Source organism: Pan troglodytes, chromosome 14 (assembly GCF_028858775.2).
Source record: "Pan troglodytes isolate AG18354 chromosome 14, NHGRI_mPanTro3-v2.0_pri, whole genome shotgun sequence".
NCBI lineage: Eukaryota > Metazoa > Chordata > Mammalia > Primates > Hominidae > Pan > Pan troglodytes.
The window spans coordinates 118807820-118835155 of NC_072412.2; the positions used below are offsets into that span (position 1 = coordinate 118807820).

General features: G+C 43.0%; 1 protein-coding gene across 1 annotated transcript in view; it reads right to left on the reverse strand.

The window, feature by feature from the left end:
• Nucleotides 1-1657: 1657 nt before the first annotated feature.
• PCID2 (PCI domain containing 2) overlaps nt 1658-27336 on the reverse strand; it is a 30729-nt gene continuing 5050 nt past the window's right edge. The window contains 13 exon segments of the mRNA NM_001246477.1: nt 1658-2335; nt 3013-3136; nt 3965-4090; nt 4206-4279; nt 5177-5277; nt 8403-8544; nt 9541-9616; nt 15209-15312; nt 19392-19446; nt 20504-20545; nt 21497-21562; nt 22510-22583; nt 24804-24893. Of these exon segments, the coding sequence (NP_001233406.1) occupies nt 2246-2335; nt 3013-3136; nt 3965-4090; nt 4206-4279; nt 5177-5277; nt 8403-8544; nt 9541-9616; nt 15209-15312; nt 19392-19446; nt 20504-20545; nt 21497-21562; nt 22510-22583; nt 24804-24893 (1164 nt within the window). The 3' untranslated portion in view covers nt 1658-2245.

Consider the following 27336-nt stretch of genomic DNA (forward strand, 5'->3'; position numbering starts at 1 on the left):
CAATACGCGGGAATGAGTCACCTTCAAAGAGGCCCATTCGGGCCCCAGAAGAGCCCGCAAACTTCCCCGCCCAGCCCGGAAGAAACTGCAGACCTGCAGATGTAGGAGCGAGCTAAGGAGTGCTGCTGAAGCCCTGGGGCAGCTCCTGCATCCCGGGGAACCTGAGGAAGGAGCCACACAAAGTGAGTCCTGCGCTGCGCGGCCCGGAGAGAGAGAAAGAGGGATTCACACTTTGTAGAACAGCCTCTCCTTGAACAAGCAGCTTTCAAATGTAGTAACTTTGCAAAGATGAGCTCTTATAGTTTGTGTTCTTCTTTAGTAAATTTTTTATAAACGGGGAAATGTGCATACTCTGAAAAATGGCAGTGCTGGGGACTAAACTGTGTCCCCCAAATTTCTTACATTGAAGTCCTAGCCCCAATGTGACTGTATCTGGAGGTAAGGTGTTCAGGGGGTAACTAAGGCTAAATGTGGTCATAAGGGTGAGGTCCTAACCCGACAGAACTGTGGCCTTATAAGAGGAAGAGAGCCAGGTGTGGTAGCACATGCCTGTCATCCCAGCACTTTGGGAGGCCGAGGCGGGAGAATTGCTTTAGCCCAGGTGTTCCAGACCAGCCTGTGCAATACTAGCAAGACCCTGTCTCTACAAAAAATAAAAAAATTAGTTGGGTGTGGTGGCATGCACCTGTGGTCCCAGCTACTTGGGAGGCTGAGGAGGGAAGATCACTTGAGTCTCGGAGGTCGAGGCTGTAGTAAGCACTGACTGCACTGCCGCACTCCAGCCTGGGTGACAGAGCGAGGTCCTGTCTCAAAAAAGGAGGGAGAGAGTCATCTCTATGTGTACCATCTCTAGCACGGCAAGAATACCACCTTATTCTTAAGTGTGCAACTCAGAAGAGAGCCCTCCCCAGAAGCCGACCGTGCTGGCAACCCCATCTCAGTCAGACCTCCAGCCTCTAGAACTGTGAGGAAATACATTCCTGTTGCTTAAGCTGCCTGTGGTATTCTGTGATGGCAGCCCCAACAGCCCAATGTGAGTGGCCCAACTTAGCGACTGTCAACCTCGCCGTGGTGCCGAAGGGACGCACTCAGGGGCAGCCATGCCTCAGTGTCCACGCAGCCCTTCGGTTTCCACTCTCAGTGCAGCACTCGGTAAGCTACACGAGGTATTTACACTTTTATTTTTATTTATTTATTTTTTTGAGACAGAGTTTCGCTCTTGTTGCCCAGGCTGGAGTGCAATGGCATGATCTCGGCTCACTGCAACCTTTGCCTCCCGGGTTCAAGCGATTCTCCTGCCTCAGCCTCCTGAGTAGCTGGAATTACAGGTATGCACCACCACGCCCGGCTAATTTTGTATTTTTAGTAGAGACGGGGTTTCTCCATGTTGGTCAGGCTGGTCTCCAACTCTCAATCTCAGGTGATCTGCCTGCCTTGGCCTCCGAAAGTGCTGGGATTACAGGCGTGAGCCACTGCGCCCAGCATCTACACTTTATTATAAAATAAAATCAGCTTTGTGTTTGATTTTGCCTAAGTGGAGGCTTCTGAGTATGTTAAGGAAGGCTAGAGTGAGCCATAATGTTTAGTAGCAGGTGTATTAAATGTATTTTCAATTTAAGATGGTTTTTTAAAAGAAATTTTTTTTTTAACCAACAAAGCAAAGGCAAATAAAATAAGTTTATTGGGATGTAACCCCATCAAAAATTGAGGAGCATCCATACAGGCAAGCTATAAAATCTGGAAAACTTAAATCAAATTAAATTCTGCTTTTAAAAAGGTGCCTTAAGTTAACCAAGCATTTTGATAACACATTCAAATTTAATATATAAAAATAGATGTATCCTGGAAGATATAATGAAGAACATGCCATGTGTATAAATTCAGAATACCCTTTTTACACAAAGAACTACAAAAAGTTACAAAGACAGCCTTCAGGAACCACACTTAGGAAAAGTGAGCCGGAGCGGCCTTCACGCAAAGCCTCCTTCAAAGAAGTCTCACAAAGACTCCAGAACCAGCCGAGTTTGTGAAAAAGGAATTCCAGGTTTTCATCAGGCTGAAATTAGTTACAAATGAAGGAGATTAACTCAGGTGTGCTGAAAATCTCAGCCTCAGCATCCCTGGGAAAAGCGCCTCCAAGAGTTCCGGCTTCAGGGAGCCTTGTTGCAGTACCGGACCGGTCTCATCAGCACAACCAAAGTGGAAAGAAACAACTGCTCACTCGTCCTCGGGTCTCCGTGTACTTTCAACACACCGTGGACAGGGGAGGAAATGGGTTCTGCTTGCTGACCACCAGCTTCTGATGCTGATGCGATATGTAGCCTTTGACGTGTCCCTGCGGGACAGAAAGGGAGGAATGCGTTTACATTTTTGGATCTGAGTCATGTCAAAGATGCTGGGTGATCTAATTAATTTGGCATTAGCATTCTTCCCCAAGAGCGGCACAGTTCAGTTCAGCGGGAAGACAATGAGTAAAAATAAATACAATCAACCCTCTATATCCACGGTGGGTTTCATATCCATGAATCTAACCAACTGTGGACTGAAAATATTTGGGAAAAAAAATGCATCTGTGATGAACATGTACAGATGCTCTTCCCTTGCTGTGATTCCCTAAACAATACAGTACAACAGCTATCTACAGTGCACTGAGTATTTTAAGTAACCTAGAGATAATTTAAAGTATACAGCAGGACGTGCATAGCTCATATGCAAATACTACGTCCTATCAGTGACTGAAGCACCTGTGGATTTTGGTATCCGAGGGGGATCGGAGAATCGACAGATACCGAGGGATGTACCGCCAGTAAAGAATATGCAAACATACAAGAGTATCCGTCCCCTCGTGCTCCTAAGGCCCTGGTGAATGGTATTTCCTGGGCTAAAATTAGTTCTATCAAAAAAAAAGCAAAAGGCCTTTTAACAATTTTAACATCACCACACTGAAGCTTCAAATTCTGGGCTGAATCTTGCTGTGAGTAGCTGCTTAAATTAAAACCAGGACTCACACACCATGTATATCAAGTTAGCCAGAATACACTGAACTTCGTCAATGTCCACGTCCTCCACCTGCATGAACTTCAAGGCAACCAGAAAAGCATCCAGAGACAGCTGGTGTGTTTTCAGTAACAAATACCTGGAAGAGGGGAGGAGCAGGGCACTGTGGTTACCGACAGGATGCAATACTCCACAGCCAAGAAAAGGCACCTCTTAATAAGCCGGTGTTCTAAAGGAGTAAAAAAAATCCCACCTATTAGATAAACTCTAAACTACACTCTCAGAGCTATTAAATCTAATTTGACTTTTCAATCTTTAAAAAGTCACTAGTACAAATACAATTTTTAATTATTTTCTAAGTATTTCATTAAGGTTCGGTTTTTTTTTTCACATTTTAATCTCCCTGAAATCAGGAAGCACCTGACAATGGGCTGTGTCTCACAGACTCAGCGAAACAGGGTCCCTACTGCTTGTGACGTGCTACCCACAGCTCTATACAAAGTTGGCCTTTGCCTGAAGTTTACTGAACTGAGATCCTGCTGGGACGAGGCCTCAGAAGACGTGTGAGGAAAGGAATGATGATCTCTGCATCTGCCTTTGTGACAGGCAGGAGTGGCTGGGAGGGCTACTTGGTCAGCACTAAGGGAGGGGAGTGAGTGGTGAGTCCTGTGTGCTCTGATGAAATGTGGTACCGCGGCTCTCAGGGCTGATGTTCTCAAGTTGTCTTCTCACATAGAACCTGCTTACCTCCCCAACAAGTCCAGGCACAGCTTGTGCTACTCACGTGTCAAAGCGCAGGGTCCCCAGGAGGCAGTGGGCGGAGGCTTCATTTTATCCCACACAATGGAAGGAAGATAACGACCCCACCCACACGGTGGCCTGCTCTCTTAGCCTGCAACAGCCCTGGATGTCTGACTGCTCTGCCGAGAGCCACACTGGGAGCCCAATGTGCCGGGGAAACGCTTACACTTTCTTAAAGAGGTTCCTGTAGGTGATGATCTTCAGCTTCTCCAGGATGAGGAAGATTCCGCAGCGAATGAAGAAGGCCTCGTGCTTCGCCAGCGCCTCGTGCAGCAGCAGCAGGTTGCCCTCGCTGGTGAGGGGGGAGGCGCATCAGAAGGAGGGTGAGTTTCTCACACAGCGTGCACGTCAACTCTCATCAGGCTTGCATTTTTAAAACCCCAAACAGGAAGGATGGCATACTCTACCTCACAGCTCTGGTTACTTCCGCAAACTGCATCAGGTGATACTTTTTCAGGAGCTCCACAGTGGGCATGTGACCCTAAGAGTCAATTTTCCAGAATGAAAATGCTTTCATTTTTGACAAAATTGTCCTTGATAAATATTCATATCAAGGAATTAAGTTTTAAGAAAATTGCAACCTGAGTTTCTTAGAATGTCCATGGATTAAACACATCATAGTACACTAGGAAAACAATACAGGTCTAGAAATCAGAACACCTGGGTACAACACACTTTTGTCATTCCATGACACGTGACCTTGATCTTGACCTTCTCACATTTCTTTGAATTTCTATAACAGGAGAGTGATAACTGAAGAAATGCTAGTATAAGCATGAGATGTAGGCAACGGAAGTAGCTTCCAGAAGAATCAGCTAAGCATTTGAAACTGGCTGTCAGTTAAATGGGGTGAGAAGTGAGGAGGGCAAGGCCACAGCAGCGCTTCTCCATCACAATCCATTCAGAGCTACAGAAGCTTTAGCCACCTGTGTGCAATGCTTTTCTCATTAGTCAATTAACTTACCAGTTATTTCAAGTATCAAAAATACATTTTAGTAACTAAATGAAATACCCACAGAGAGGGTGAAATGACATTTTTCTTTCTTGGTGAATCCACTGCTTTTAACTTAGGTTTTAAGGGAGGAATACAAATGATACATACTTATTTTGTCACATGAACGTTAAACTCTTGAGTTAAATACTTTTAAGGGAAACAAGACACAGGGAGGGCTTTTCTAGAAGGACCTGGAGGCGTAAGGCATGAAGCTCTGTGTTTGGGCCACACACAATGCATGCTCCTTCTTTATTTTGGGGTGTGCTCATACACAGCTCAGGCTGTGATCAACTACAGACTGTCTGCTAGGTTTTAAAAAAACCTATCAGCTGTCAACTTTGTGAAAGCACCAGGATCTATAAACATGGAGTAACAATCACTCACCAATAGCATTTTTACTGGAAGCAAATAGATCAGAATCATCCTTTTGTTCTTCTGACTAGAACGGTGACAATGCTCAAAGGCAAATGACAGGTACTCCTCAGCTGCAAAGAAGGCAGAGCCAGCACGCGTGAGACCAACGCACCTGCTTCAGGCCCCTTCCTGCTCCATTTTCTACCACTATCTCCTGATTTAAAAGGCAAAAGCCCCCTCCCTTTATTATCTCAAAAAATATCATCCCAGTTTCATTTCTGTGATCAATGACTTTCCTTAAGTAAAATCCATACCCCAAATTCAACAGGAACTGCCTGGGAAGTCCTACTTAACAGAGGAAAACTGAAGAAAATGACTTTCACAGAGATTCTGATTTGCCTAAGGCCATCTGGCAAGCCATTATGATAACATTTTAAAAGTCTGACCCTGCTCAGATGATTTCTACATTCATGAAAAATATAAAGACATATTTAAAAATGTACCTCCACAATACATTTTAATCACCCATAATTAAACAATGAAAATAACTTAGTAAAACACCATCCTCCAGCTTAACATATAATTAGTGATCATATATCTTCCATTTTAAATGACCACATGCTTTAAAAAATTAACTTATTATTACTAACACACAACATATTAATTCTGTCCTGAGAGCAATATTAAAAAACAGATTTGAATTTAATAGATTTCAAAATACAAAAGTAATTCTATTTGTCAAGATTAATCCTACAAACTGCACGACAGGCCTGCAAAGAGTTCAGCCCATGCTAACAAGGAACTCTCAGAACAGGCAGGCAGGAGCTGAGCCTTGTCCTGAGGCTGGAAAGCTGAAGGGTCAGGGGTTTCTGGACAATGATTCCACATTCTCCCTAGGTGAAGAGAAGAGGCTTCGCTAAGGCTGAGTTTGGGTCAAGAATTAGGAAAGTGAGATGTTCCTGTTTATGTAAGTTCTTCCTGAACAGTGATATTAAGTCCCAAATATAAGAGAACAGAGATGCTCGGAGCTGCAGAGGCCCTCCCTTATGCAGAATGGGTCACCAGAAGCAGCAGGCCCTGGGGTCTGGGTCGAGGCCTAGGGAACCCACACTGAGACCACACACTGCCTCTGCTCCTAAACTATGTGGCCACATTGGCACAAAAAACATCCAGTCTTGCACAGTGAGCGTGAATGCTGTGGGGCCAGTGTCTCTTCCAAACCACAAAGCCATGACCCACGAGGAGCCCTGTGGGGCTGAGACCAAGGAACAAGGATTCACTGAGAGTCTGCAATATCCCACCAGCTGCCAGTTTGACTTTTGCAAACTAGCCTCTAAAAAGTGTACCTTTGCTACTGCCCAAGGTAATCTCAAATTCTCCTGGATGTACAAAAAATGCATTTTTTCTTTTTCTTTTTTTTTTTGAGATGGAGTCTCGCTCTGTCGCCAAGCTGGAGTGCAGTGGCGCGATCTCAGCTCACTGCAAGCTCCGCCTCCCGGGTTCACGTCATTCTCCTGCCTCAGCCTCCCAAGTAGCTGGGACTACAGGCACCCACGACCGTGCCCGGCTAATTTTTTGTATTTTTAGTAGAGACGGGGTTTCACCGTGGTCTCGATCTCCTGACCTTGTGATCCACCCACCTCAGCCTCCCAAAATGCTGGGATTACAGGCGTGAGCCACCGCACCCGGCCAAAAAATCCATTTTCTAATAGTTAATGCAAGCTGAGATTTTTCTGCTGTCTTTGAGGGAACCTAAGTCATTTTGCATCAAATAATATATTTCGGTTGGAGTCAAAAATCTCTAGGGGGTATAATCTCTGAAATTAATAAATTAATGAAAGTATACATACAACAACTGAGATACTCCAAATACTCTTTCTTACATAAATAATATAAAATCACAGGAAAGAAAATCACCACAATCTCTGCAGACATTTTATCCACTTAAATACAATCAGGGCTCTAGGAAGTCCTAGCAGTAAAATGGAAAACAAAATCTCTGCGAGCTACAAGGCAGAAGATCTATGGCCAGCGCTGGCTTTTTGGGGACACAGAATCACTCAGTAATCTCAGAGCATCACACTCTCATTGGCTTCCTATTTCTTTTACAGTCAAACGAAAGGGTTGGATGATACAGACTTAAACAAACTTTTTAGCCTAAAGATGTCAGAAACTATGACTATGTCGCATCAATATTAATAATAATTTCTGGCTATGTTAGGTATTCAAAAATACCACTTACTGAATCCTCAGAAGAAAAAAAATCAGTATCTTAATAAAATCCAATAGGATAGAATTTAAAAGCTTCTCTACCTTTATGCTTCATATTAAGAGAAAAAAAAAAGAGACAGATAAGAAAAGCCCTTCTTTAAAAGCCCTAGATCTACTAAAAACTGAAAGGAAATGAACAGTCAGTCCATACAAGCCCACAGAGTAAAAACTGTGAAAGGAAATGGTCTATACAAGCCTATAGAATAAAAAGCCAGAGCATCCTTATGAAAGGGCTATTATTTATCTTGCATTGCCTAAAGTTATGTTGCTTCATGTACTTGGGACTGTGTGCTCCACAAACAGCTGAAGAAGAGTTTAAAGTCTGGTTTGAGCACAAGAGAAGAGATCACCAAGAATGATGCCGTGACAGCCGATAAAAATTACAAAAAGAAGAAAAGACTAGTTTCCTGTTCTTGAGAAAGTTACCAACGTAAACTAATACAATAGTGTCAGGTGTGGCAGCGACACGCCGTGCGAGGCTGTTTAAACAGGAGCTCTGTGGTAGCGACACACTGCACGAGGCTGTTTAAACGAGAGCTCTGACACCAGGTCCAAGGGCATATCCCCTGCTTCTAAGTCATCTCCATGCGGGATTTGTAGGTCATGAAGTCAGTCGCTGAACTAAATGTTGTCCTAATCTCCATTTCCTATGTCAACATAACCAGCATCTATTACAGGGTCAAAAAGCAAATAAAGAAAACAATGATTTACATTCTATTCTGAGAACAGTCATGCTCAGTGAACTCAGAAACGATGTCTGTAATGCCTGTGAGACTCCAGCATGCACTTCAGAGACCCAGTGTGGATTAAGAATCTTCAATATAATTTCCATTTAATCAGCTTTAGTGTCAAATATGTATATATAACTTGGTCCACATTTAAAAATAAAATACAGTAATTGTGTTCTCTGAAACTATATTATTCAAAGTTGTTCAGAATGCAATGTCTTATTTAAAATACTGGGAAAAAAAGATTAGCAACATACCTTGCTTAAAATCGCTGTCAAACATAGCCTTGCGTCCAACGTAGTATTTGTATGTTACTCTCTGTGCAGTGCTGTAATCGTCTTTCAGGTTTGAGCTGTCAATTGCTCTAATTAGGGGTTTACATAAATGGAGTTTGTTGATCTATAATGAATAACAATCCATTTAAAATATTTAAAAACAACAAAAACAGGTGGCAAAACAAATTACTAAGCATGTCTCCTTAAAATGCAAATTACAAAACCTATTATATCATAAAAATTATTTATATAATAAAACCAAAACAGAGAGCAGCCAGCATGGATGGCATTCACCCTGGGAGGCTCTGCAAAGCCGTTCCAGGGGGCGCAGCCATGCAGGAGCCCATGCTAGTGGAGGCTCTGGGAAGCTGTTCCAGGGGGCGCAGCCCTGCAGTGGGAAGCCGTTCCAGGGGGCACAGCCCTGCAGGAGCCCGTGCTAGTGGAGGCTCTGGGAAGCCGTTCCAGGGGGCGCAGCCGTGCAGGAGCCTATGCTTGTGGAGGTTCTGGGAAGCCATTCCAGGGGGCGCAGCCCTGCAGGAGCCCGTGCTAGTGGACGCTCTGGGAAGCTGTTCCAGGGGACACAATCCTGCAGGAGCCTGTGCTTCCGCAGCACCGGCAGGAAGGTGGGGTGCTCTACAGGAGTGGAAGGCGCTGGACAGAAGGCACAAGTCCCAGCTGCTGACACGTGATGGGCTGCTCTTCACCTGACTGACTTTATGTGGCAATGGTTTCTTTATCCACCTATCCATCTATGTGCCTGCTTTTCCATAGTTAATTATGACCACAGAAGACAAAAGGCTCTGGAGTGAAACCGCCTGCACTGAAAGCCCAATTCCACCACACTGGGCCAGCTGCTTCACACACAGGGGCCTTCGTTTCCTCTGGGGCTGGGAGCGCTAACCTCAGAGGGCTGATTGTCAACAGGAAGACATTTGTAAAGCATTCAGAATAGTGCCTTGCACCTAGCAGGCATTCAACAAATGTTCGCTATTAGGACTAGGAATACGGTTATGATCATTTCACAAGCAACGCCAGGGAGGCTAGCTGATATATATGATATGTGGGAAGCCCAGGAGAATCGAAAATTGTAAAGACAGAAAGGATTCAAACAGAAGCGCACCTTGAAGTAGATTTTAAACAGCTGGTTCACCAGAAACAGCATGCCCCACTTCTTAGAGTCCTCTATACCAGCACGGCTATGGGGAAATAATTTTTTTTAAGTTACATAGGAAATAAAAATTTTATTTATAAATCACAAAATAAACTGCCTAAACAAATTAATATCTTGAGGTAAAGTCCCAAAGCTCAAGTCATATTCATATCAACTTATTCATATCAAGTCATATTCATCAAACAAAATAACATTATGAAAAAAGATGTCTTACCTGATGGGTAAAAATAAAAGAGAAAACAAACCAGGAAAATCCCAATTAACTACTTGAGTAACATCCTTCCTCCGCGGCACCAGCTAAAAACTGCCTCATTTGCAGCAACAATGTGTAAAAGTTAATTGTTATAAACCGTTTTTGAAAAATGGAAAAATAGGGCATGGTGGTGTGTGCCTGTAATCCCAGCCACTCAGGAGGCTGAGGCAGGAGAATCACTCGAACCCGGGCCAATGCACTTCAGCCTGGGTGACACAGCGTGACTCCGTCTCAAAAAACAAAAACAAAAGAAGAAAAGAAAAATGGAAAAATACTTCTCATCAGTACGACAAAACAAACCAGTAAAACACACAAAGAGGATGAGTCCCACCAAGGCAGACACAAAAAGTACACACTGTGGTCGTCCATTTACATGAAGTCACCGACAGGCAGGAAGCAACCCACAGTGGAACAAATCCAGACAGCAGAAAGGGCCTGCCCCACATGAGGGATGAGGGAAGTTTCCGGGGACAGGCAGGAAGCGACCCACAGTGGAACAAATCCAGACAGCAGTAAGGGCCTGCCCCACATGAGGGATGAGGGAAGTTTCCGGGGACAGGCAGGAAGCGACCCACAGTGGAACAAATCCAGACAGCAGAAAGGGCCTGCCCCACATGAGGGATGAGGGAAGTTTCCGGGGACAGGCAGGAAGCGACCCACAGTGGAACAAATCCAGACAGCAGAAAGGGCCTGCCCCACATGAGGGATGAGGGAAGTTTCTGGGGTGGCAATCATGTCCTATACCTCAGCAGCAAGCAGACAGATAATACTGTAGGTAGTTCACTGCATGCAAATTTTACCTCAAAAGACTGAAAAAACAGAAACTGAAGCACCTAGGGGAGGGTGTGCCTGGAAACAGTCACATGTTACACAACATTTCGGTCAACTACAGATGACCACATGTGAGATGGGGCCCTACAGAGTCTCACACTTGACCACATGTGAGATGGGGCCCTACAGAGTCTCACACTTGACCACATGTGAGATGGGGCCCTACAGAGTCTCACACTTGACCACATGTGAGATGGGGGCCTACAGAGTCTCACACTTGACCACATGTGAGATGGGGGCCTACAGAGTCTCACACTTGACCACATGTGAGATGGGGGCCTACAGAGTCTCACACTTGACCACATGTGAGATGGGGGCCTACAGAGTCTCACACTGTATTTTTACTGCATCTTTTCTGTGTTTAGATCTGTTTAGACACACAAATAATTCCCACTGTGTTTCAGTTGCCTACAGCATTTAGTGCAGCTCTTGCTCCTCGCAGCCTAGGACCCACAGGCTGCGCCACACAGCGGGGATGTGTAGTAGGCCACACCATCTCGGTTTACGAAGTACGCTCCGTGGTGATAACAAAATGATAAAATCACTCAAAGTCAAGGCACAAAAATACAAAAGTGCCCAGTACAGAAAACAAGCAGGTGGTTTACAAGCCACAGAACATAAAATTACTCTTAAAGACCAAAATGTGTCCATATAGAAACACTTAAAATAATGTAAAAATACAATTTTAAAATATCAAACCCTGTTTTATAACTGCCTGTGAGCTGCTCTAAGCAGGTCTATGACTTTTATCATTCCCTACGGGCATGACCTCAAACAAAAGTCTCTCAAGGTCTCGTTTTCCTCATCTGAAAACGGAGACAAATAATAATACTGTTCTATGACTTCAAAGAGCTATGGAAAAAACAAACAAAACACACAAGTACTCCGTAACTCACGTAAAACGCTACACGTATGGTAATATCGTAGCTGGTCTGGCACCAGGAATGATGACCTCTATTGGAGACTACGTGACAAAAGCAAACCCCAACGGGAAAGAGATGTCACTGGGGATCTGCCTCTGTCTTCTGAGTGTCCCCTCAGGGTGGAAATGCTGGGTCACATGGTAGCCCTACGTCCATCTTTGAGGAACTGTCTTCCCGTTTCTGCACAGCAGCTGCACTGTTTTTGTTCCCCTGGCAATGTGTACGAGGCTCCAGTCTCCCCGCATCCTCACTGGCGCTGCCCGTCTTTCTGATTACAGTCATCCCACTGGGTGTGGCCTGGCAGCTCTCAGAGGTTCTGATTTGCATTTCAAGTGACTGATGCATTAGTCATTGGTGACTAAGTCACTGGTGATTAATGACGTTGAGCATCTTTTCATGCACTTACTGGCCACTTGTGTATTTTGTTTGGAAGATTTTTCAAATTCTTTAAACATTTTAAAGAATTTGAATTGGATTGTCTTTTCACTGTTGAGTTGTAATAATTCTTTATATATTCTGGATATCAGGCCCTTATCAGATGTTATTATTTGCTAGGTTATGGTTGTTTTTTACTTTTTTGAGAATGTCCTTTGAAGTCTAAAGTTTTTAATTTTGGTGAAGTCCAATTTATTTTTTCCTTTGGTTGCTTATGCTTTTGTTGTCGTATCTGAGAAGCCACTGCCTAATCAAAGGTTGTGAAGATCACTGCTGTGCAAGAATATACGATCAAGCAAAATGTCAAGTATTCATTTAGGAAACACGGATTGAGCTCCTGGGGTGCAAGGAACGCTAGTGATGGAGAAGGCCCACGCCCTCACGCACTTCGCCATCAAATCGTTTGGTGAACGCAGTGAAAGAAATGTACAGTCTGCTATGAATGTTTATAAAAGGGAAATCTGATCCACCGTGAAGTCCAGCAGCGAGAGGCTTTAGAGAAGGCGGAAACCTTTAAATGAGTATAGACTGCCAGGAGTCGAGGAGAACCTTCCAGCAAAGGAAACGGCACCCATGGGAGGCCTCAGTGGGAAAGTGCCATGGCATAGGAAGGACTTTTCTACAGTCCAGCCTTGGTACGAAAGTTCTGAAGCGAGGCTGGGTAGGGAGGCCATGTTACCCCCACAGCACTATACATCTTGTAGGCTTGGCTGAACAGTTGCACAACTCAAACTCTGCTTATCTTCAGCAATAGGATGCCTGAGGTCAGAGGCTTCCCTCTTGGTTAAACCAGCTAAGACCAGCAGGATGCTAAGTGGAAGTCCACCTGGCCTTTGCGGGGCCTCCAACTTCATTACAACCTCATTTTCATGCTCCGTGACACTCCCACCAGTGCCACAGCGGCTGACAATCACCATGACAATGACGGGAAGATGCCATAAAAGGACAAAAAGATGGCAGTGCTTCAGCTCCCAGAAGTTCACCATCCATTTCCAGAAAAGCCATGAATATTCTTCCCCTTGCTTTCAATGTCCAACCCCTTCATTCAAGAAACCCTCTATTTCAATCCCCTCACCCCTCAGGAGTAGAGAAGTTGATTTGTGAGCCACACTCCTGCTTCTTCATTCCTTGGCCTTTACATACAGCTTGCTCTGCTCAACACTTACTTTCAGTTTCATGGATGGGATCTACAACACCCAAAAGGAAAAGTTCCCATCTTTTGAGGCTACGGAGTTTATTGGCAACAAACACAATGAGTGAAAAGAGAAGCTGGGCTACTGCTATGGTTTGGATGTGGTTTTTTGGCCACATCAAGCCTCATGTTAAAACCTGATCCCCGTTGTTGGAGGAGGAACCTAATGCGAGGTTTTTGGGTCATGGGGGTGGACCCCTCATGAATGGCTTGGTGCTGTCCTTGCCATAATGAATGAGTTCTCGCTCTGAGCTCCTGTGAGCGTTCCCAGACAGCTGGTTGTGGAAGAGCCTGGCGCCTCCCCTTCTATCTCCTGCCTCCTCTCTTGCCATGTAGTGGGCTGCTCTTCGTCTTTCAGCATGAGTGGAAGCAGCCTGAGGCCTCACCAGAAGCAGATACGAGCACCATGCTTCTTGTGCAACCTGCAGAACTGTGAGCCAAATAAACCTCTTTTCTTACATTCCCCAGCCTCAGGTATTCCCCTCTTTTCTTACATTCCCCAGCCTCAGGTATTCCCCTTTTCTTACATTCCCCAGCCTCAGGTATTCCTTTATAGCAACACAAGAGGACTAAAACAACTACTCTCTGGGAACAATAGTTTTTTGTTTATTTATATATGGATACCTTTGATAATCTTTCTTTGCTTTAAAATTTCCTAAATCTCATAAATAAATGTGATTATATAATTGGTGAAGAGATGGGAGTTTTAGAAGAAAAAATGGAAATTCTAAAGCAGAATCAGACGGAAAGTTGAGAATTTAAAAATAAATAATGGCAGAAAAGATCAGTCAACTTGTAAGCAGGTCAATACAAATTACCTAAAATGAAGGAGAGGAAAAAAAAAAAAGGATTGAGGCCAGGTGCAGTGGCTCACGCCTATAATCCCAGCACTTTGGGAGGCCGAGGAGGGTGGATCACTTGAGGTCAGAAATTCAAGACAAGCCTGGCCAACATGGTGAAACCCCATCTCTACTAAAAATACAAAAATTAGCCGGACGTGGTGGCATGCGCCTGTAATCCCAGCTATTCAGGAGGCTGAGACAGGAGAATGGCTTGAACCCAGGAGGCGGAGGTTGCAGTGAGCTGAGATGGCACCACTGCACTCCAGCCTGGGCGACAGAGCAAGAGTCTGTCTCAAAAAAAAAAAAAAGATTAAAAAATAAACAAAGACTAACAGCGGCCTGTGAGGGATAATATCATGCATTTCACACACATGCAGTTGAAATCCCAGAAAGAGAAGAGAAAAAATGGGGCCAAAAGTAGTTCAAGAATGTAAAACATTAAATTTTTAAAAACATCAACTTACAAATACAGGAAGCCCAATGAACCCTAAACAGGAGAAATTAAAGAAAAAAAAAAACCAACTATGCACATCAGAGCCAAATTACTGAATGCCAATGATAAAGAGAAAATCATAGCCAGAGGAAAAAGACCCATTCTATACAGGGAACGATGGCAAGGACTCATCAGAAGCAAAGGAAACCAGATGGAATGACATTTTTAAAGTGCCAAAAGGAAAAACTGTCAACCCACGAGACTCCATGTAGCAAATGGAGCCTTAAAAATGAAGGTGATCAGTGCTGCTTCCTCACTGGTAAAGAGAGAACATTTCTTAAAAAAAATAACGAGAGTTTCAGAAAAATGAAAGCTTAAAAGATTCACTGCCCTCAGACCCTCACCAAACGCAAATGTGGAAGAAAGTGCCTCAGGAAAGGGAAATGGCACTAGACGGAAACTGGTTCCTGCAGAGAGGAGCTCTAGGCATGGTCAAAGGTGGGCAAATGAAGACTCTTTTTTCCCTCAGCTCTTATTTCCTTTACAAAACAATCAACTTTTTAAAGCAAAAATAACAATGGTTGTGGGATTATAGCATGTGTAGAAATGAAATATGTGTCAACAATAAACACAGGCCAGAAAGGGTGAACGCTGCAATGAAAACACCACCAACAGCATCTGGTGGTCGGTCCTCAAGTCCTTACTCACGTGTCGCTGGCACAGACCCGGAAACAGCTCATCAGTAACTCTGCTGCTTTTTCCAACATGTCCCCAACTTTGCTTTTTCCTTTCTTTACCAACTGTTGATCTGCCTAATAAAATATAAGAACTTTTATTTCATTTTTCCGAAGCAAGATCTTGCTGTGTCGTCCAGGCTGGACTGCAGTGGCACAATCACACCTCACTGCAGCCTCAACCTCCTGGGCTCCACTGATCTTCCCATCTCAGCCTCCTGAGGAGCTGGAACCATGGAACCAGGTACTACCATGCCTGGCTAGTTTTGGGTTTTGTTTTTTTTTAATTTATTTTAATATTTTTTTCTTTTTTTTTTGTAGAGACAGGGTCTCACTTTGTTGCTCTGGCTGGTCCTGAACTTCTGACTCCAAGTAATCCTCCCATCCTGGCCTCCGGAAGTGTTGGGATTACAGGCATGACCCATTGTGCCCAGCCAAAACATTTATTTCTTGAAGCAAAAAATGGGTACAATTAAGACTCAAAGTCCCGAAAGATCCTGGAGAAATCAGCTAGCATGTACTATAATATTTTTAAAAATTGAGAAGTCTGTATTACTCCAATTATTTCACAAACCAAATCTTTCTTCAATTATTTCAAGTTAAGTCAGTCACCAATTTTTCAAACCTGCACTGCATATGTTCCTAAGCAACTAAGCTCTCTCTTACTTCAGTCCCTGAAGTTGGCTAGTCAAAACACTTGAAATAAAAACGTTGAACAAATATTAAAGTCATCACTGAGTTTGACTTTTCCCTCGCATTTGGGAGGATGGCCTTGGTTAAAGAAGAAAGAGTCTGTTTCTGCCACTTGTGTTCTCCACAAACCCGAGGCCTGCAACAGGCTTGCAGATGACCCACAGCTCAAACTATATTCACAACAACACTAAGCCATTATGGTCTTTTTTTACTGTATTAACGTTTGCACTGATGGTGCAAAAACAGCAATAGGTAAAATGCTGGAGTGCTCCCACCGGCACCAAACTACGCAAGTAATCACCACGTTCTTAAACACCAGACACTCTGCAATCAATCAATCAATCAACAAACCAGTAAAATTAGTTTCCTTTAAAAAATGTCCTCGATGAGCCAAGCACAGTGGTTCACACCTGTAATCCCAGCACTTTCGGGAGGCTGAGGTGGGAGAATCACTTGAGCCCAGGAGTTTGAGACCAGCCTGGGCAATATGGCAAGACTCTGTCTTAATTAAAAAAATTTAAATTAGCCCGGTAGCATGGTGTAGACCTGTAGTCCCAGCTACTCAGGAGGCTGAGGTGGGAGGCTTCAGCCCAGGAACTCAAGGCTGCAGTGAGCTATGACTGCACCATTGCACTTCAGCTTGGGTGACAGAGCAAGACCATCTCTAAATAAATAAATAAAATGTCCTTGATAATGCAGTAAATATGAATTTTCTTAAATCTTGGTCCTTGAGCACACGTTTTTTATATTCTTTGTGATGAAATGAAAAGCATACAGCACTTCTGTTGCACACGGGTGTCTCATGGCTGTTTACAGAAAAGCTCTGGGCAGCTGTCTGAGCTGTGAGCTGAACTAGCTGCTTCTTGCAGAACAGAAAACTGACAGGCAGACACAGCTACCCAGGCTTGGGCATCTGGCTGACCATATTCTCCAAAACGAATGGAACAAATCTGTCACTTACAGGCAAACAACTGATGGTACTCGTTGCCAATGACAACATTTGTGCTTTCAAGAAAAACCAGAATTCTGGAAAACTTTTATGAACTACTGTGAGCTTAGCAGCTTTTCCTTACTCCAAGGCTTTTCTGATGAGGCCCCTGGAGATGTTAAGGAAGGTAGGGGTTTGGGGGTTGGGTTTTTAACAGTGGTATATCAACACTTGGGAGGTGCTGCATGGCTCAGTAAGCCAATATACTCCAAATGGTCTGCTATGGTCTGAATGCTTGTGTCCCCTCCAAAACTCATGCTGAAATCCTAACCCTCAAAGTGACGGTGTTTGGAAGAGAGGCCTTTGGAAGGTGATGAGGTCATGAAGGTGAAGCTGTCATGAATGGGAAAGAGAGATCCCTTGCCCCATCTACCATGTGCAGACACAGCAAGATGCTATGAGCCAGGAAGCGGCCCTCTTCATCAGAAACTCAACTTGATCTGGACCTCCCTGACTTGATCTGGACCTCCCTGCCTCCAGAACTATGAGACATAAATGCTTGTTGGTTACAAGCCAACCCAGTTTATAGTATTTTCTTATAGCAGCCCAAATGGACTAAGACATGACTAACCCAAGATATTACGAAATCCATTCAGTGCTTTAGGCAAACCAGTGGATTTCAGTGTAAAGGTAGAAAAAGTTTATTGGTACACTTCAGAAGCCACATTGTAACTAACCTTTTAAAAAAAAAAAAAACTGCCTCTTGGAGTTTTCCTATATAGAGTCAAAGAATTATCTCAATGGTCTGGAAAGCCTATGAGAATATTCCTCTCTTTTCCATCTACAACTTTGTGATGTAGCCTTTCACCATCAGGCAGAGAAATACTTTACTCAAAACAGTGTACTGCAACAGAGTAAGTGCAGAAGCAGGCAAGGGGACCAGATTGCCTCTGCTGAACTAGACATCAAAGAGGTCAAAAGTGATGTGACACCACTTTTCTTAGTATTTTGTTTTGGAAATATAGTTATTTTTTATTTAAAAAGTCAGTTATGTTACATGTAAAAGGTTTATTATTGTTGCTTTAAAATGAATATTTTAAAATCTTTTCTAATTAAAATTTCTAATACAGTAAATATAAATAGATATAACAAAAATAAAAGCTCTCTGAGGTCTTCAGTATACTTTTCAGTTCTAAAATTTCCATTTGGTTCTTCTTTATATCGCCTATTTCCTTGTTGAGACTTTAAATGTTTTCATTTGTTTCAAGCATGTTCTAAATTGCTTGCTGAATCAAGAGGGCTGTTTAAAACTCTTGTCACATAATTCCAACATTTGTACAATCTCAGCCTTGGTGTCTTCTGCTGAATGTTTTTTCTCATTTGAAATCTCTGAAAGTTGAGATTTTCCTGGTAATCAGTGTCGATTAGATCCCGGACATTTGAGGCACTACCTGACGAGACTATGGACTTTATCTATCTTGTTTAGCAGGCCTCACCATGCAAGCAGAGAAACAGGTGCATCCCCTTAGCCACTGAGTCGGGGAGGTCTAGGTCCCCTGCTTAGCCTCTGACATCCACCTGGTGGGGAGGGGGACTAGCTCCTCATTACTGCTAGCCCAGGGTGGAGGTCCTGGGCCACCCCCAGCCCGCACCACTTTGCAGATGGGGCGGGACGGACCTGCTGACTTCTTTGCGCCTGGCACTGGAGTGAGGCAGTGACGGTCAGAGTTCTGTCTTGCTGGATTGGACTGTCTTCCCAGCCTCCTGGTTTCCTTGGGGCTTTTCGTCTCTGCCTGATGGTGAAAGGCTTCAGGTTTCTAACACGCCCAGTCCAGGACAGACAGGAGACAAAAAGGAAACCTGGAGACTCCCTACACGTGACTCTGAGCCCCATCCCCCTCTTCTCTCCACCTCCCATAGCCATGCCGGCCTGACAACTCCCAGGGTTTTAACTGTTTCTAGCAGGCACAATAGGGTGAAATCCATTGCATCCTGACTGGAACTGAAGTCAACAATCATTTCTAAAACTGTAAAGGGGTCGTCCTAAAACCAAAAGGTTGACAAATGCTGCTCCATAATGGGGACTTCCGTGGGTCCCCATGGGGACGTCGCCTCCATAAAACCCAGGATCTCCCTTCACCCCAGGGAAGCCCCCTCCTACTGCCCAAATCTATATGAAGCTGAATTCTTTTTGGCAGGGGAGCAGGCCACATCTTAAAGGTAGAAGAGATGCAGAATAGCTCATTTGTTGTTGTTCCACTCACTTCATAAAAATAACACATACCATAAATGGTTAACCACAAAATGGAACCTCTCCCTCTATCTGAACAGTGTGGAAATCTGAGCAAATGTTTATATAAATCTGTTGGTGTTAACCCAGAAAGAATAGTCAATATCTTTCTTTTGCTCCCTATACCAGACACATCTCAACTCCAATTTGCTCCTCAAAACTTCTGGGAAGAATGACATGAAATTAAACAACAGATAGTCACCAAGTTTTAGTTTTAAAACAATAATGACAGCAAATTAAACTTACATTATTGGCAAACACGCGAAGGTCAAGCGCTACTGCATACATGACAGGCAGAGCCCTGCAGGGCAAAAAAGTAAACAAGTGTGAGGGGCTACGTGGGCCAAGATTCCATCCCCAGAGGTGGGAAGAACACGGACACCCAGGGCTACTATCCAGAATGGAGTCCGCACTTATCCAAAACTCTGACAGTTGTCTGCTTCCTCACCTTCTGTCCAGGCAGGCTGCAGGCCTCAGACTTCCTGATCATCCTGGGGCCCCACAATGCGGTGCTCCACACCCCTGTCCCCAACCCTGTCAGAGGCCCCAGCCCTGCTTCAGTTCTGGGCTCCCAGGATACCCTCCTCCCCTCAGCTTCCCACCAGCATCCAAACGGCACCACTAAAAAAGAAGTGGTTTGATCAGATTTCCTAACAGGAACCAGAATATGTAATACACAAAATGTCACAAAACAACTTTTACAGCCAACTGGCAAAACTGGACTGTTTTCATGTGCAAGTTTTCACGTTAAAAGATAAAAGGGTGGCGGGAGGCAGAGGCTGCAGTGAGCCGAGACTGCGCCACTGCACTCCAGCCTCGGCGACTGAGCAAGACTCCTTCTCAAAAAAAAAAAAAAGATAAAAGGGCGGGTTTGTTTGCAAAAGGCCTTTGGTTATTTCAGTATAAACAAATTTCAGTATTAACCTATAGTTTGTTAATAAATCATAAAATTTAGTTTGGCAAGGCATTTAAAAATACCACCATTATTATGTATTAGAACACCCCAAATGAACTGTAGTTGGTCTACTTCTTTTATCTAAGGTTTAAAACCAAAAGTTCAAAATTGACAACTGAAGGAAAAAACAGTATTTAATAAATATCTGGGGAAATGGACATCTGAAATAAAAATAATACTATATTGACGTAGACACACTGCAAACAACGTGGCTGATCTACCATTTCAGTTTACTAGATTTGTAACTCCACTCATCTGTGTAGATATTACCATATGTCAACACACTGATTATCAAATATCCACATGGAAAATACAATACACATTTATTTAAAGCAAATTTGTAAAAAGATTCTGCTAAAAAAAATTGCCATTTGCTAATTCAGCTGTTTCTGTCCACACTTACCAGTTTTCTTCTTTGTGGGCCTGGAATGCTCGCAAGAATGATGTACTGTATTAAGGAAGATATGGCACACAAAGTTCAAATAATGCTACGGACGATAAAAGTAAAGAATAAGAATCTCAATTTTAAGCAATGTAGCTCACCCTTGAGCAGATTTATGTTGCAACAATAGTAAGTTCTTGAAGGAAAAAAGGTATAAGCTCACATTACAAATATCTGTATCTCATTAGGCTCAAGTATACTAAATACACTTATTTCATACATACTGTCTCCTAAATAAAAAAGACTTACAAGATTTTTTAAAATCAGCCCTTTCTGACATTTTATTTGGTTTCTCTGAGCCCAGATGATCATGAGTTATATTTAAGTGCTTTAGAATCTGTAGCATAAGGCTGATTTTATCAACTCTAGAATTCTTGAATTCTAAGGAGGCTGTGAGCAAATAGCCCAACTCTCTTCTGTGTATATTTAAACAAGGTGGTTAAAACGAAAAGACAAAATCTAGAGATACATACAAATCCTTAGCACACTCACTGACTCAGGCCATAACTAAAGATACCCTTTAAATGACTGAAGTATGAATTGGTTTGATTTAAGGTCTTCAGCTGCCACAATTCAATGCCGATGTACATCTGAGGCCACTCTTGTCCATCTCTGCCTGAATTCTGGATTTCTGATATTTCACCAACAGGACTTAACCAGTCCCTGTAAATATACTTACTACCTTACTAAAGGCAACAAAGCATTCTTCTTCTCAGCAGAGTAAGATCCTTCTTCCTAACTAGTGTTCTTCCTAAGTACTGCACGAGTCTTCAGATCCATGCTAAATTTAAGTACCCAAGTGAAAGAGCTGAAACGAGCTTCTGTTCCAAAACACTGTCATTCCTTTCTAACTGCAGAAATGAGCAACTGGCCCAGTGTTTCCGGGTCTCAAGTCCCAAGTAATCCACTGCATGTGTTCTATGCGGGACAGCTGCCATGAACGACAAAGGATATTGGACTATCACGGTCTGGCACTTGTATGCCTCTATGAAGTCATGATTCCCCACTGCGTAAGTGCACCTGGAGGAGAAACAGAAACATGCTGCCACACAATAAAAACCTAGCACTAGTTATGCAGCCCACACAGCTCACTTCACTGCACAAGTCCCAGTGGTCCTGGGATGAAAGGAGTGAAGGAAGAAACACACAAATGGCTGAACACAAACAGGTGAGGATAAGAGGAAGTCCCACAGTAAGCTTGGAGACTACTCTTTCAAGTCCCAGAAGGACCTAGCACCAGCAGGTTTATGAGTAACACATGTTGATAACATAGTATGACCCTTCCACTCTAGCAGGGGCTGACAATGACATTCAAACTAGATTCCCAGCTGGGTAATGTCAGTGTTAGTTCATCGCCAAATCTGGAACCTATCGCACACTGCACAGAGCTAGGAAATCACAGGTGCTTCGTACTACAAGGAACACGGTGGTGCCCCAACTCTTCCAAAGACCCTGTGGGGTTCACAGAACATTCCTGCTCACAGACCCCACACTGGTCCTGTAGCCCAGGCTGCTCTGAAAGACAGTAATCAAATCTCACATGGCTATAAGGACACAATCTTCTGCCTGAACTGATCCTTTAGAGATAAAACAGTAGATATGAAGTGTACATAAAAAGTAGCATTGTTTGCTTTGCTCAACTCTAGTTTCTTTCCCAGTAACGTAAAGAGCTTCAAAAACAGACATATTTCCACGAAAAGGGTAAGTGAACAGTTCGGCTCCAAACTCTACTAAAAAGACCACTAAGCAGGCACTCTGCTAAATACTGTGTGATGTTAAAAATAGCATTATATAACTGATGTTTACAGTTTTCACAGGCTTTACCAAACTGAAGTTACAAATGCACTTTCCCACTTTTTCAAAGTCAGTTATTCACTGCTTCAAGCATAAGATAATGCAAGATAAAATCCCCAGTTAATTCAGCAATTTCCAGATGTGTGTGTTTTTCTTCCTCCCCAACAGATTACCTTAAATGAGCTGCAAACATTTCATCATAAGGGGGTTCCAAGACTTGTTGACACTTCTCCTCTGGAGAGGCCATCTGATTTTAAAAAAGAAAAATAGCAAAAGTAAAATTAATAGGCACAGAAAGAATGCAACATATAGAAAGAGATTTAAACCTCTGTTTCAAGAGAATTTATGCTTTACAGTTCACAGTAACACTTTATATTTACCACTCTAAATAAAAGTTTCAGGCCGTGAGCACAGTGGCTCATGCCTGTAATCCCAGCACTTTGGGAGGGCGAGGTGGGCAGATCACTTGAGGCTAGAAGTTCAAGACCAGCCTGGCCAACATGGTGAAAGCCCGTCTCTACAAAAAAAATTACAAAAATTAGCTGGATGTGGTGGTACACGCTGGTAATCCTAGCTACTCAGGAGGCTGAGGCATGAGAATCGCTTGAACCTGGGTGGTGGAGGTTGCAGTAAGCCAAGATCGTGCCACTGCACTACAGCCTGGGTGACAGAGGGAGACTCTGTCTCATAAATAAATAAATAAATAAATAAATGGTTCATTACTTCAACAAATATTTATCAATATTTCAGGGGAACAAGAAGCCCATGAATATAATTTAGTCTCGCCTTCTGCAAGTCAGAAAATATTCTAGGCACTTTCATATACATTTTAGTATATTAGTATTCTTGACCAGTCAGTCAAGAAATACTTGTTAAGTAACTGTCATAGGTTTAGTAAGTGAGGTCTAATGAGTTACAGATGGTGCTATGTTAGGACTTGTTCTTCTCGGCTTCCTGCTGAGACCACCAGTCTCATCTCCTGGGCTAGTCTAGCTGACATTTCTTTCTAAGTTTTCCTTTCCTCCTAACAGTCAAATTTTAGATAATCTGAACATCTCAACAGGTGATGGTTAATTTTGCCAACTGACTAGCCATGGAGTCCCCAGACAATGTTATTTCTGGGAGTGTCTGTGAGGGTGTTTCTGGATGAGACTGGCAGTTGCACTAGTAGACTCAGGAAAGTAGATGGCCCTCCTCAGTGTGGACAGGCAATGGCCAATCTGATGAGGGCTTGAATAGAACAATGACCCTCAGTGTGGACGGGCAATGGCCAATCTGATGAGGGCTTGAATAGAACAAGAGGTCGAGGAAGAAAGAATTCCCTCCTTGTGTGGGATTTCTTGACCTCTACAATCACAGGACCCAGTTCCTCATACTAAATCTCTATAAATATTGATATATCCCACTGGCTTTGTTTCTCTGGAGAACCCAGACTAACACACAATGGATTATAAGCACACTGCGTTTTTTTGTTTTGTTTTGTTTTGTTTACAAAAGCAATGAGCCCATGCTGATATGGTGAGAGAGAAGAATGACAGTATCAGAAAAATCACCATTCTACAGTCCCTGGTGAATGAAACCACCGAAAGAAAGTTTACTGGGGAATTTTACAATGAAGGGATCCATCTCAGATTGCAAACAGGACAGCGTGTGTCCTCTCATGTCATACAATACAAAGCACAGGGCACCAGCCATGGGGTGTTCTGGCCAAGGCAAGCCTGAGTCTCATTGAGTCTCTAGCACTAACTCCTACTTAGAGCAATGGTTTTCAACACTGTCTACACATAGAATCACCTAGGTAACTTTATTAGAAAAACAAAAACAGGCCTGCTGCTACTTCAGAGACTGATTTACCTGGTCTGAGTTGCAAGTCTGTACACCACCAAACATAATCACCAATAGATAAGCCCATTTTTCTTCCAAAAGAAAAATGCTGCTTCCAGTAGGAACACACTCCAATATGATAAAGGGTGTCAATGAGGAAACAGGGCTTTACCAAATGTCCACAAGATTTTCTATAGAAAATACTGCCTCAACATCATCTACGCCACAGATGACATGGAAACTCCATGTACAACCCCAGGCTGGGCCTTGGCTTGCCAGCCTTTCTGACTAACAACTTAAATGGGAGACACCTGTGGTACATGACGTCTATGGGGCTTCGGGGACGCACAGGCCTAGACAGAATCTAAGCTCCACCGCCTCTCCACCATCTAACTTCTCTAAACCTCAGAGAGCTGTCTAGGAATCAAACACAAGGGCAGGAGGTCCACATCACCACAGTGTACGTACATAGTCAGTGCTCCACAAATGAATTGAAATTACATAAATCATAAAGAAACTTTAAAATTTGCAAATAAGAGTGACAATATTAGTTTTCTTCTTACTCAAACTCTACGCTTCTCTTAGGAAAGTGGTTACCCTGTAATTGTCTGCAGACACCTGTGTGCACAGCTCTTTCACCTACTTGAAGTCGTGGGTTTGCAACATGAGGATGTTTAAAAGACACCAACTCTGCACAAGATGCTCCATCTCTGCTGTCGATGGCTTCGTACACCTGAAACATTTGAAAGGGACACCTAAGTAGAAAATAAAATATTCTGTTCGAATAGAACCTACAACAATACACTGAATGCCACACAGGGGAAAATTCATTTTCCCCTACTTTGAAAGAAGACAGAACAATCAAAATGTAACAGATGGTCACTACTCTCTGCAGTGGGTAAACAACAATTTCATTTCAAAATAGGTTGTTCCTGGCTGGCTCAGGCCTGTAATCCCAGCACTTTGTGAGGCTGAGGAAGGATTGCTTGAGCCAGGAGTTCGAGACCATCCTGGACAACATAGCAAGACCCGTCTCTTTAAAACAGACCAAAAAAACAAAAACAAAAACAGATGTTCCTGAAGCAAAAAAACAGGTTAAGCAAATAAAAATAAGTCAGTGGTTTATCATGTAGCTCTTCATGAAGGTGAATTATTCTAATTTTACTCAATCACACTAATATATGTTTGAAAATCCAAATATACAGCTTATGAAAAAGAAATCAGTTTAAAAACCACATATATCCAAAATTCAAAAAGCTTCCACTCAACCTTAATATAAAATAAAAGGAAAATGGAAATAGCTAAATAGATGTCACATTCATACAATGCGATACTCGGCTGCTGTTAAAAAGAATAAAATAGATCTGTATGTAGTAACATGAGAAAATGTCCACAATATGATGATTAAATGAAAAAAAAAAGTTAACTGCAGGAAAACTGTATAACTTGATTTGGGAGAAAAAAGAAGAGAAAAATTACGTACAACATGCAGGCACAGGAAAGAATGCAGGGCCTGTACCATACCACACCAGCTGACTGCGCAGAACGTCGGGTGGAGACTAGGAGACCCGGGAGCCTTTTGCCCTATCTAGCGCCTGCCACAACAGACATTTTATAACTAGAAAACCAAATATGCTTTTAAATTATATTTACAAAAAAATTGCCGGGCACGGTGGCTCACGCCTGTAATCCCAGCACTTTGGGAGGCCGAGGCGGGCAGATCATGAGGTCAGGAGATCGAGACCCTCCTGGCTAACGCAATGAAATCCCATCTGTACTAAAAATACAAAAAAATTAGCCGGGTGTGGTGGTGGGCATCTGTAGTCCCAGGTACTCGGGAGGCTGAGGGAGGAGAATGGCGCGAACCCAGGAGGCGGAGCTTGCATGCAGTGAGCAGAAATCGCGTCACTGCACTCCAGCCTGGGCGACAGAGCAAGACTCCGTCTCAAAAAAAAAAAAAAAAAGGACATAAAAATTCTAACTAAGCAAAAAGGCAAGCACAAAGCTTTAGATACAGTATAATTTAACTATGATAAAATTAAATATTTACATTTTATGCTAACACAAGACTGACCGGGGATGTCATAACATGCATGTGCAAATGGCAAAAAAGCACAAGCAGATGAGATCCCTCTACACACCCACAAGAGTACTTACAACTAGGAAGGCTGATGACACCAAGTGTTGCCAGGAGCCTGAAGCAACTAGAAGGCTCACACATTGGTGATGGGGTAACTTGGGGTAAATTTTTAGAAAAAAATTGGTATTCTACTAAAGCAAGCAAACGCCTACTCTCTGACCCAGTAATCCTGTGCCCAGGTGTCCATACCCAGAAGAAAGGGAGGCACATGCCACCAGTTCAACACGCTGGAGCCCAACTCCTACTACCCCATTGTTCAACTCAGGGTATGACAGGGAGGCTGACACCACCTTCCTGAAGACTAACTTCCATGATAAGGAATTTCCCACCTGACTATTCCATACAACTACACATGCATTTACATTTTGAAACAGTAATCACACTGCCAGGAACTTACAACTAGAAACAGAAGGTATTTGTACTCGGCTACATGTCATCACAAAATACTGGACACAAACTAAATATCCATCCATAGAGACAGGCTGAATACTCTGTGAAACATCTATTTTAAGGCACACTATGCAACCATTTTTTGAAAATGAGGAAGATCTCTAGGAATTTACATGGAATAATTTCTAGGAAGATACAGTTAAGTGAAAAAAGCAAGTTGTAAAAGAGTATGTATAGAATGCTGCCTCTTGTATAAGAATGAAGGGAAACAAGAAAAATATGTGTGTTTATGTCTGTGTGTGTGTCACATGTACATCCCAAAAGGAAATACAGGATGGAGAAGGCAGAATCTAATGCAAATGATTATCTTTCTAGAGAGGGGGGTGGAATGAGGTGAGAGAGAGAAGGAAAGTTTCTGAGCACACCTTTAAATATAAGTTACTTACAACCCCATTCAAGAAATAAAACAGAAAGACAAACCTTAAAATTGAAACAAATAGAAAATACATACCTATATGAGTAACCTTTGAAAGCAGTAGTTTGTGGAATTTGACTGTCCTTATTCTAAGGACAAAAAGACTGCCAAAAACAAAAAAAAAATCCTGAATTTCAACATCACTGAGTAGAATGTTGTCGGTGGCACTAG